Source organism: Gracilinanus agilis, chromosome 2 (assembly GCF_016433145.1).
Source record: "Gracilinanus agilis isolate LMUSP501 chromosome 2, AgileGrace, whole genome shotgun sequence".
Lineage (NCBI taxonomy): Eukaryota > Metazoa > Chordata > Mammalia > Didelphimorphia > Didelphidae > Gracilinanus > Gracilinanus agilis.
This window is the reverse complement of record NC_058131.1, coordinates 190,208,428-190,221,220: the sequence shown is the minus strand read 5'-3', so window position 1 is coordinate 190,221,220 and position 12,793 is coordinate 190,208,428. Positions and strand designations below refer to the sequence as shown.

Sequence of the window (12,793 nt, the reverse complement as noted above, 5' to 3'; positions counted from 1 at the left end):
CTCATTAGAAAGGAAGTATAAAGTTTTAAAGAAGAAAATGTCTCTCTAAAAATCACAACTGGATAAATGGAGGCTAATGACTTTATAAGAGAGAAGGAAATAATAAAATATATTCCAATAAATAAAAAAATAGAAGAAAATCTAAAATCTTTCACTGGAAAAAAAACTGATGGAAAAATAGACCCAAGGGAGATAATATATGAATTACTGGATTGCCTGAAGACCATGATCCAAAAAAAAAAAAATCTGTACACCATACAGTAAGAAATTATCAGGGTAAACTGCTCTAATATTCTTGAACAAGAGGGGAAAATAGAAAATGAAAGAATACACCAATAACCTACAGAAAGAAATCCCAGATTTAAAAATTTCAGGGCTATTATAACCAAATTCCCAAACTCCCAAATCAAGGAGAAAATACTACAAGCATCTAGAAAAATAAACTTCAAGTATTGTGGAATGATAATTAGGATTACACAGGACCTAGCAGCTGCTACATTAAAGAATCAGAAAGCATGTAATATAATATTCTTCAAGGCAAAGGTTCAAGGCCTACAACCAAAAATTGCCTACACAATAAAACTGAGCATAATAATACTCCAAGCAAAGAAATAAACATTTAAATACAGGAATTGCAGGCACTTTTGATGAAATGACCAGAGCTAAAAAAAAATTGGTGATTAAATAGGATACTCAAGAGTAGCATAAAAAGAGTCATTAAAGTCCAGGGGAAAGTCAAAAGTCAAGATGACTACTGATGACTCAGAATGCAGTGGATGACCTTGGTTCCTTTGACATTTAACCAAGCTTTAAGCACTCCACAACACCCACTTCCAACAATTTGTTGCAATAAATTGTTCTCTGTCCCTTCCACTGGGGGAAGTCTTTACATGCCTGGGGTAGACACCCCCTCCTAACTCCTGATGAGGCTAATGTCTATCAATTAACCTCAACCTGGTCTAGCCCAGCTACCAAGATGGTTTACTGGATGTGGTTGCTATGAATACTACAGTTTCTTGGAGTCACAGGTGAAAGCTAGATGGCAAATAGACACCAAAGAGGGAAATCAGGCTTGAAAAGGGCTTGGCAAGCTACTACAGCACAGATGCTAGTCTTCTCTAAACATCCTGTACATCCCCAAAGCTATTTATATGGAAAAAATGCATTAAATCAATATAGATTAGAGAAGTTTAACTGAGTCTGAGATACCACACCATATACCCATAAGAAACAACAAATATTAGAATGGATGGAGGAGAATAGGAATATTAATGAATTATTGTTGGGGTTGTGAAGTGGTTCAAACATTCTGAAGAACAATTTGGGAATTGTGCCCTAAGGACTGTAAACCTATATGTAGATTTTTATCCAAAAACACCATTACTAGGTTCAAAATACCAAAAAGATCAGAGGAAAAGTAAAATGATCAAGATACTTAACCCTGTTGTGTCAGTACCTTCATCTATAAAATAAAAATAAAATGGCAAAATTACTCCAGTATCTTTGCTAATAAAATCCCAATTGGTAAAACAAGAATTGGAGATGACCAGTCCACTAATCAAGAACAACAGACTTTCTAGGCTGATGTTGAAACTTTATAATTAAGTACACATTAATTCAGTCAAATTCAATAAGTGTTCCTTAAGTTTCTAAGTCTACATAAAACATAGTGTTGGCTTTTAAAGGATACAAAGGTAATTAAAAAAGATACTCAAGGGACAGCTAGGTAGCACAGCGAATGGAGACGTAGCCCTGGAGACAACATGTCCTGTGTTCAAATTTGACCTCAGACACTTCCTATCTGTGTGATCATACCCAAATCTGCATCCCTTCCCTCTCTTATGCCTTGGAACCAATATTTAGTATTGATTCAAAGATTGAAGTTAAGGCTTTAAAAGCTTCCATCAAATATAACAAAAGATATCCTTGCTATCAACTTCTCAATATGTAAGCATTTATTAAGTGTTTACAATATACAATAAAGATATTTTCAATCTAAGGGGGAGAGCTATAAATAAATAGAGTATAATGCAGAATACTAGGACCTTTTTTTCTTGTATCTTGTTAAACTTTACTCTTACCACAGTACCAGGCACACTAAGTATTTAATAAATACTTCTTGTTTGAAAGCACCAAGGAGAGATCCAGACAGTATTATTAAAAATTAGGTTAGGAAGAAATCTTTTCAGCCAGTAAGAATGAGGAATGTCATTAAGACTGACTTTAGTCAAGCCTTTCTGTTTTTCAGAATAAAGCATTCTTTTTGAAGTCTTTTATACCACTTCTTATATATGTTTTTGTTGAAACTGAGCTGCAACTTAGTACACAGTCTTTTTTTGTCTTTTTTTAATTTTCAACTGTCTTTCTAATGATATTTAGGTCAACTCCACCTCTGATTCTCCAAACTTCTTTCTCCCATCAGTTTGCTCAACATGGAAGATCATTTCACCCCATTATTCTTCTTAACTTGGAAGATGTTTCTACCTCAGCTGCTCTCTTACAATGGAAGCTCCCTCCTCCTCCTGTGGCTTCTGGCTCTGGTTAAATGTTTTCCACCAAAACTCCATTTTAAAGAAATTGAGATATGTTTCTAATATGTTGAATTATTTCTATTTCTGGGTTTTGAGTTTAGGCTTATCCCTCAAACCTCTTTACTTCTTCGTTTGTTCCTAGGAAAGGAAGGCCCCTATTTGAGGATCTGCCATTTTAGAGTAATAAAAATTGAGATTGTGTGTTCTCTTGCCTGATAAATAAAAACCAGATTAGGATAGGTGTGTCTGAGAGCAGCAGGAAAGAGTCCTTGAATCTTGCTTTGAAAAGTATTGAAAATCAGTCATTACTGGGCAGAACCTGATTTTTCCTTTTAGATAGTGAAACCTAGGAGTAGGCATATAATTTTCTATCATCAATCAAGGATTTGGCGAGAGGATGATGGGCCACTTCTTCATTGGTTATTTACCAATTGGAAATGTCTTGGAATGTCTAGGGAATAGCTGAATAATGGGCTTCCAAAATTGAATTTAATGATCTGCAAGACTGAATTTCTTTGTCTTTGATCACCAAGAGATCATTGACCAAATTAATTATTAGTTATTGCTAACCTGATCAATAAACTGATTTTATTATCTAGAACCCTATTTCTCAGAATTTTTAATCATCACAAAAGTGAATAGGCCAGCCATATTCACTGTTTCATTCTTCTGTAGTCTCTGTTCCTAACTCTCCAGCACCCTTTCTTCAGAGCCATCTTCCTACTGTGGAAGATGATTATACTCAGAAGCCATTCAGCCTAGACGTCCACTCTGCTCAGTAGTCTTCTCATCATGGAAGATACCTCATTCCCTGAGATCCCTTCCTTATTGGTTGTTACTTCTTCTCAAAAGCTCCATTTTAAAGTTCAGGGCATCCATGTTCCCAAGCATTGGGAGGAGCTTGGTACTCTATCTTTCAACACTCAAAAGAGAACAAAAAGGAAGCTGAAAGAGTTGGAGTCCATTAATGCTAGAGTTACAAATTAGGGTGTGTTTAGAAGTGATGAGCTTACTTGGGAGGGACATCTTGAAGTGGAAACTAGGCAAGGCACAAGTGCAAAGGCTCTCCTGATCTACCTCTTCTCTAGTCAGATATTCACTGACCCTCAAACATTATGATTATTCGTATATAATTTGAATATACTTATATATTTATTTTTGTATCCTAATGTAGAATATAAGCTCATTGAGGTAAAAAATTGCTTAGCTTTTATATTTGTATCTCGAGTGTGTAGCCTTGTATCTTACACATATTAGGTACCTTAAAGTGTTTACTGCTGATTGTTGACTACTTGCCAGGTGTATTTTAAAGGTATGGAACTGGATTTGATAGCCTCTAAAGTATCTTCTAAATATGAGATTCTGTGATTCTAAATTCCTTAATTGTACAAATGGGAAAATTGATGCCAAAAGATGAGACATCATTTGCCTATAGTCAAATAGTCTATTAGTGGCAACTGGGCCTTAAATTTCAATTTAGTGATTCCTGTACTCTTTTTATTGCTCCAAAATTAATTGATTAATCCTTGTTGTCATTATAACTGCTTCCTTCAAAACTTGTTTTACTATTAAAATACCTGCCAAGAAAGGAAAGAGGAAAAACATCTCTAATAAATAGTTGCCTTCCTCATATTCAACATGTTCCTGTAATTACTAAATTTTAGTCTTTGCAATTAAATGAGAATAATAATAGCAAGAATTTACTTAGCACTCAAGGTTTGAACAGCATTATACATAAATTAATTCATTAGATACAACAATCCTATAAAGTAGGTGCTATTATTATTCCCATTTTACTGATGAGGAAACTGAGAAGAAATAGATTAAAGGGTCCACACCACTGTAAAATTTCTCAGATTTTCCTGACAAAGTTGATAATTGTAGAATAATCTTGTGAAGTATTGATCAGTACTTTTTAGTATGTGACATCTTCTTCTTGGATCATAGATTTGGAGCTTTAAAAGAAAGGAAATCTGCATTTCTTAATAAAGAGATAGTAGTAATAACTACAATGTTGATGCCTAGCAATGATATGTTTGGATGAGTAAAATTTTTATTTCAGTTCTATGGTTTCCCATGAATTTCTACTGATTTTCAATTTTTTTTCAGCTTTTTAATATTTATAGGGATGGGGGGGGAATCGCCTTTTTTGATTTCCTGTAATAGAAATGGCCTCTATTTTTCTTGTTCTATAATCTTTAATTTTTCTTTTTATGTTTTTCCCTCTCATTTTTGTCTTCATTGCTTATAAAATACATTTTTTTTCTATTTGAGCAATTTGCTGGACTTGTGATTTTTCTTTCTCTATTACTGTCACCATCATATTCTTCAGCAAAATCATTCAGCTTTTTGTAAATTAACTATTTAGAAATTTCTTTACAAAAATATAAACAGAATTATTTTAAATTATCCCCAGGATCTGCAATTATATTCATCTCCTTCCAAATTTCATCTTGTGTTATTTTTATGTGTCGATTTTATCTTTAATTTCTTCAATATATTTTGTCTATTTCCTTTTGTAAATTCAGGGGATTATATCTTTCTGATGTTATTGATGGGACTATTTCACTATATGTTTCTTCTGGCATTTTTGCCTCTGGTTCTTTTAATCTCATAATATTTTGTTGTTCTGTACTTGACCTTTTCGGTTATTGTTAAATTTCTTTGAATCATTTAAAATTTTTTTCTCATGAGGATTTCTGATAGTTTTAAAGCTTCCTTGGAACATTTGTATTGCCTTTCTCAGATGTTGAAGAAGAAGTTCCCCTATGAACCCTCATTCTACTATCCAAAGAACTTCAGGTGTTATTTCTCATTCTAAATGTACAAAAGAAAATATCCTTAGTTTTAGCAATGTGTTCTTGCAGATTTAGGTTTAAATGGAAAAAATTTATGCAAACTATATATGTGCTCTTTTATCTTAGAGGTTATAATTATCAATTTTAAAATATGTCTAATAGAGAAAGGGACTAAGGGAAATATCCAAAACTTAGATGAAAATTTCCACATTTAAGATGATGTACTCTGTCATGCTATTGTGATTGCTAAATAAGTACCAGAAATATGTCTTCTATTAGGGATGACAGAAGTCTTCAGCATTGTCCTATCCTCAGACTGTTCTTGATATTTGGAGGCATTAGTAAATTGACAAATAATGATAATAATGGCAAGTCATTGTTTGCACAATAAAATCCTTATCCTGAATTAATCTTTTGTGTAACACAGAGAACATGTAGGCCAAAATACACAAAGGTTGAGGAAAGGTTTAGATAAATACATGAATAACAAATTGTCAATAGTAAATAATTAAGTTAATTTCAGGGATATTTAAAGTTATAAGCTTTGATATCATTTCAATTATTGAAATTATATGCTAACAGCACCACTTATCAACAGCATATGTTCTAATTCTTAAATTCAAATTCATACCTTTGAAAAAAATTCTTGCAACCAAAAATTATAAAAAATAAAAGGAAATAAACTCGAATCATTTCCTAGAGTAATGATTCACATTTATGTTTTTTGTGAAATTCCAGGCAGTCTCCAAGTTATTTCATGTACTACTGAGAAATTATAGCATTATTAAAGTATTAACTAGTTAAATTCAATATGGATTAATTTTAAAAGATAATAAATGCAACATAACCTTGGGGGGATATTTGATAAAAATAAAAATTTGACAATTAATAAAATGGAATAATAGTTCTTGAATTTCTAGTGATTTCTGAGCATATTATAAATGAAGTGTCCTTGAACATGCTACTTAAAAGTCAGAAAGAAAGAAAAAAAAAGTTGATGGGTTATAAGGTTCATGACTGAATATCAAAGATAATTTGCATAAATCTGAAACTACAGAAATTTCCTGTGAAATATCAAATACCTGTTAGTGTGACTGTGAATTTTTCGCACTATCCAAAAAGAATCATGATTTTGTAGTTACATTTTTTAAAGAAATAACTACTTTCAAACTGTCAGTAAAGGATATTTAAAAAATCACTATTCCTTTAAGTTATTAAAAAAACCCATCATGTTCTTTTATAATTAAATTACAATGCACATTTTTTTTATGTTACATGATTTTGCATATGTAATCAATATCATATTGCTTGGCTTTTCAAGGGATGGAGGAGAATAAGGAGGGATAGAATTTAGAGCTTAAAATTTTTTAAAATGACTTAAAATACTTTTACATGAATTGGGAAATAATGAAATAAATAAACTATATTTTAAAAAGAATTAATATATTTGAGTCCTATGACAACATTTAAATAATTAAATTGCTTTTAAAATTTGAGTTATACTTAACTTTTTTCAAATATGCTTTTCCTGAATATTTAATAGAGATTATGTCAAATTTTCATTTTAAAAACAACATAATTTAAGTCAAAGAATAATGTATATTTTTATTCTTGTTTACTACTTTAGATTTTAGAAGTTTAAAAGTGAAATTCTTTCCTATTTAAAAAAATACTTTTACTTACCATAACCAATAGGCAATGAGATCTTCCAGGTGCAGTCTAAATTGTTGGGATAAGCTCCAGGAAAACCTGGACTCAAGATCACTCCAGTCATGCTGTTCAGTGTTCCACCACACTTTGCTGTTAAATAGAAAATGATATTCAGTTCTATGGATTATTTGAACATTACTTTTTAAAGAATATTTGAAAACATTATATTTTATTATATGACATTAAATACAAACAAGCATCAAAATGACAAAAACAAAAGGTAGATTTTGGTTGTTAAACAGTAGAGTTGAAATTTCAGTTCACCTGGATTTTAGAATTCAGAGACTCAATGTTTTTGATATTTCACAACTACCTCACTCTATGTCTTCATCAGCTCAAGTTTGAGAATTATCATGAAATTCATATCCAAGTTTGTGTGTGAACAGAAAAAGAAGTGGTCTAATCATGTATCGTAAATTAGAGACAAAAATGAATAATCCAATTACTCTCAACAGTGTCCATGAAATAGTAAAAGAAGCAATGGAAGGTTAGATCAAGCATTGGTTAGAACCTCTAAAGAAACCTTTAACAGTAAGACATGCACGAGATGCCCATGATAAGAAACTGTATTTACAGTCTACTTAGATTAAAATCAAGCAATAAACATTTATTAAATGCTTACAAATGCTCAAATTGGATTCAGCATTTGATATCCAAAGAAAAAAATAAAACAATTTGTTCCCCCATGGAGTTTATATTCTATTGATAGAGACAACATATACACATATGTGTACATTAAAATATATACAATATACAAATATATCAATGACTGATAAAACAATAAATGAATAGGACATGTATATACAATTAAATGTAGCCCATTTCAGAGAAGATACCTAGAAGTTGTAAATATTACAAGAATAAGACCAGATCAACATCATTTTGAATCTTTATTTCAGAATTGCCTTCAGAGTCTTCAGGATGATCATTGAAGTACCTTCAATAATGATAAAATTTCATCTTCTGAATTAGAGTTTAATTTCTGAAATTATCTAAAAGTCTCATTTCAGATTATGCCTGGTTATAGCCTTAAGAAAGTTGGGGAGTATCTTTTTAAAAATTCTTATAAAGGCAAAGACTAATTTTCTTGTGTTACTCATAAAATGTCTCTAAAGAGAAGCTGTTTTGAGATACAGCAATATGATAATAACACTAACCACAAGCTTGTATTTGCATAGTGCTTTACGTTTTGCATAATAGAAATAAGCATATAATTTTCTAAAATGACTACACTGAAAATTAAAACATTTATTTTAACATCTATTTTCTACTAAAGAAGCTCCTGAGGTCAGGAATTTTCATTTTTGTCTTTGTATTTCCAGGGCTTAGCACAATGTCTGGCACATGGAAGCCACTTAATAATTTAGTATTGATTGATATAAAAAATGCTCTGTACAAGGCAATCTGCTAACTACAGTTAGAAAAGCAAATGCATACAGGTCACTATTCTTGCCTTAAGTGATTTTGTATTCTAGAGGGAAGATAATAAATTTGTGTAGATACATATATCTATAGAAATAGTGTCTGCTCATCATCCCTTCACAGGAGATGTACCAGTATACTGAGATTCTTCATTTAGATCTCTTGACATATAAATGCCAGTGGATGACATGGCTGTCCATCATTTACCTTCATTATGTGGCAGGACTATATTTTTCCTGATATAGATATCTGGTAGCAACTTTTCACCCCTTTTTTAATAAGCAGCTATTGTCAGAGTTCTTAAGAACATAGGGTCATTTAATCTTACCCTTTCATTTTACAGATAATGTTATATTAATTGCCTAAGATCATGCAAGTAGTGTCAAAGGTTGGATCCAAATGTCATTTGATGGAGACAATATTCTTTTCCATTTGTCCCTAATGAATATTTATAAAAGGCTTCAGGATTTTCCTTTGCATTAACTATACTTGATTAATAATATTTTATATTATTTTATACATAAATAAATTATATAAAATGACATGACAATCTATGACATGGCATAATCTAACATTAATAACACTTATATGACATATAGATTGTTATTATCATCACTGTTATAGGAATCACATGTTCTAATCTGCACCTAAGGAAATGTCTTTGATGACTATGTGTAGAATGACTGAGAATGGGTATTCTTTGTATAAAGTATTCTTTTTAAAAGCAGTATAAATGCTCAGGAGATCAACTTTATTGACTGAATACTAGCACTGCACAGTGATTAGAAAGCCTGCATTAGACACAATGGTTCAAGCTCAGTTTCTGGCTCATATTTACTTGGTGACCTTGGGGGAGTAACTTAATCTCTCAGTGCCTCAGGCAACTCTTTAAAACTATAATTTGCAGAATATGTGCAAATCTACAAAGATGGGGGGAATTCATATGTAGGCGTAAGGGGGAAAATAGTGAGTCCTTATTATGGACAGCTCTGATGACTATCCAAGCAATTGCCAGACCATCACCTTTTTCAAATCTTACTCCCCTCACTCAGCTATCCTCTTATTTTAAACCTCATCCAACTCTCTTTCTAATTATTGTAGCAGACTCCTATGTGGTCTACCTTCCTCAAGTCTCTACCCATTCTCAGTCATTCTACACATAGTCATCAAAGACATTTCCTTAGGTGCAGATTAGAACATGTGATTCCTATAACAGTGATGATAATAACAATCCACATTCATAGCATCTTAAAGTTCATGGAATACTTTATAATATATATATATACCTTGTGAAGTAAGTGCTATTTATTATCTCAATTGTACAGATGAAGAAATTATGGCCGAGTATGTTTAAGAGACTTGACTAGGATCTTATTGCTAGTTAGTGTCTAAGGTAGGATTTGAATTTAAGTCAACCTGACTCCAAGTCTAACACTCTATTCACTGTGTGACCAGAAGCCCTCAACAATCACCTCCAGTAGCTTCCTATTAATTCTAGAATTATATATATGTATATATATACATAATATTACATATATTCATTCATTTATAAATATGTACTTATATACAGAGAGAGAGTCACCTGTTTAATTTTGAAAACCTGTACAACCTGACTTTACCATACTTTTCCATCCTTATTGAATATTACTCCTTCCTTCTTCAATTTAGCTAAACTGGTCTTCTCTTTGTTCTGCACCTGGCACATTCTCTTTCCCATCTCCATGTGCTTTAACACTGGCCTGGAATGTGCTCCTTTCTTACCTCCACTTCTTAAAGTTGTCATTCAAACCCCATCTTCTACATGAAGACTTTCCTGATCATCCAACTGCTAGTGCCCTCCCTTCCAAACTACTTTGTATTGAATTACTTTTTGCATGCATGAAAGTGTATATGTCCATAGCTGTATACATATATGTATATACAAACACGCATACATACATCTCTATTGTGGTACCCTCATCATTAGCGAATTAGACAGATTCATAGCCATACTGAGTGATGGCTCATAGATTTTCATCAAGGAAGTGAACGATGGATTTGAAAGATTCGGTTTCATCATGTACCCAAAGGCAAGAAACATCTCATGGGACATGGCCAGCTTGCCATTGAGAAGTCATATGACAGTGGGGAAACATGTGTAACTGAGTTACCTTGGAAAAGTCATTTAAATTCACATAGCCTCAGTTCTCAAATATGTAAAATTAAGGGGTAGGGGCTAAGTAGATGATCTCTAATGCCTCTTTCAAAATTCTAAATCTGTTTCTATAATAAGCATAAGCACAAAGTATATGATGATAATACTTGCTCATATTTCTATGTAGTACTTTAAGCTTTGCGATGGGGCTATTCTTCACTATGAGGAACTACATAGTAGTTCCCTGTGAGGTAGATGATATAAAAATAGAAATTAAAAAAGTAAAAGTAGATGATATAAAAATAAGCACAAAGTTTTTGCCTTCTTTTACTATATATAGCCGATTCAATGTGTCAGCTAGCATTTGTTAACTTTCCCATGAAATATCATATCTTACATTCAGTACTGCAATCATTTAACATTCTCAGCTTCTATAGCATTTCTATATGCTGTAGGTGTTATGAGAAAATGGTTTTCATCAAAGATGATTATCCCTAAACTATAATTTGTTAGTGCATAGTGCATTTAAATAAACATTCATGAAAATCAAATTTGTTTTGACATTAAGTATACATAGCTACCAAACTAAAGCTTTTTTCATAAAATTTGTAAGTTGAATTAAAATATAGGAATGTTTGTTGAAAAGTGTTTTCATTTCAAAATAAACAAGTCAATTATGTGTTCTGATTCCTAGACGTAAATTTTTCTAAATGTAAATTTAAATAAATAAAAAGATCCTGTTCCTGTGCTAGTTGTAAGGTGGAAAAAAGTTAGGGATTCTTCAGAGGAAAAATATTTTTGTTTGTTTTTTAATCAAATTCCATGAAAACTTGAAGAGATATATATCCAGGGATTCATCTGTCTTGGACCCAGAAGAGCCAAAAAGACATGGAGTTCAATTAGGAACTATAGAAAAGGGAGGGAAGCACAGGGTCTTTCTGGGTGCTCATTGCTCTAGTGACCTATTTTAGTAATGGAAGTTTCCATTCTCCAGACAGTCAAGCTCATAAACTTAGAGTCCATTTATACAGTTCTTGCTACATGTCCTCTCCACTCATTGAATAAGCTAAATTCTGTTATTTTTACCCTTTTGTTATCTTTCACAACAGGCCCCTCCTCTCCATTACAGTAACATATATTCTATTTCAGAATCTTAGCTAATCTTAGCTATTCTTGTTGGTTTTTTGTTTGTTTGTTTTCTTGTCACATTATAGAGGTAGTTTATTCTTCCTCAGAAATAAATGTTAAGCATGGAAAAATGTCATGGACTGAATGAATGAGAATATCATCTCTTAATAGTGAGATTATTGTAAAGTACTAATTAATCTTCCTGCCTTAAGGCTATCAATTCCACAATCTATCTTCTTCATCACTGATATAATCATTCTTATGTATCATATTGTTTAATTTAATTCTCTACTTTTCAACAAGTATTTGTTAAAAGAAGAAGACACTTAATAAATGTTTATTGATTGACCATTTCAATGAAATACAGTTCCTGCATCCACAGAGTATACATTCCATTGGGAAGTTACAAAAAACAAACAGATAAGTTATCAATATAAAATAATTTAAGATAAAAAAATCTAATTACTGAGAGTATCAAGAAAGCTTTCTCTTAGGATCTGACACTCAGGCTATTATATTAGGTGCCTTTTATGGTTCAGGCTCTGTTGTATCACCTGAAGATATACAGACAACAAAACAAAACAAAAAAGTTCTGACCTTCAAGGAGTTTCCATTAAATTGAGGAAGGTAAAATATATATGTATATAAATATATGGACCCTATACAAAATACATGCAGAATAAATACAAAATAGATTTGGGAAGGAGAAGCCTTGAAGTTGGATGACTTAGGAAAGGCTTCATGTAAAAGATGGTATTTGACCTGAGAACAGAAGGCACCTAAAGCTTTTAAGATGAATTTAAATGAATGGAAAATGTATTATTACCTTTCAGACTTTGCTCACACTATTCCCAATTTGTGGTATTTCACTGCTTTACCTTTGAATTTTTAGTCATACAGCAAAGCCAAATCAAAAGACTATCTTTTTCTTCCTATCAGCAATTATCTCCCTCACTAGACATTACAAAGCATTTTGTACTATACTTCTCTAATGCATTCATCATTCAATATTCTGTTTGATATTTTCTATGTTTGTGACTCACCCTCCTACTCTACTATAAAATTCTATG

At 31.9% G+C, this 12,793-nt stretch overlaps 1 protein-coding gene across 1 annotated transcript in view; it reads right to left on the bottom strand.

Moving 5' to 3' along the window:
* CSMD1 (CUB and Sushi multiple domains 1) overlaps positions 1-12,793 on the bottom strand; it is a 2,120,031-nt gene that overhangs the window by 295,452 nt on the left and 1,811,786 nt on the right. The window contains exon 41 of the mRNA XM_044659558.1: positions 7,013-7,129. Within this exon, the coding sequence (XP_044515493.1) occupies positions 7,013-7,129 (117 nt within the window). The remainder of the gene's footprint in view (positions 1-7,012; positions 7,130-12,793) is intronic.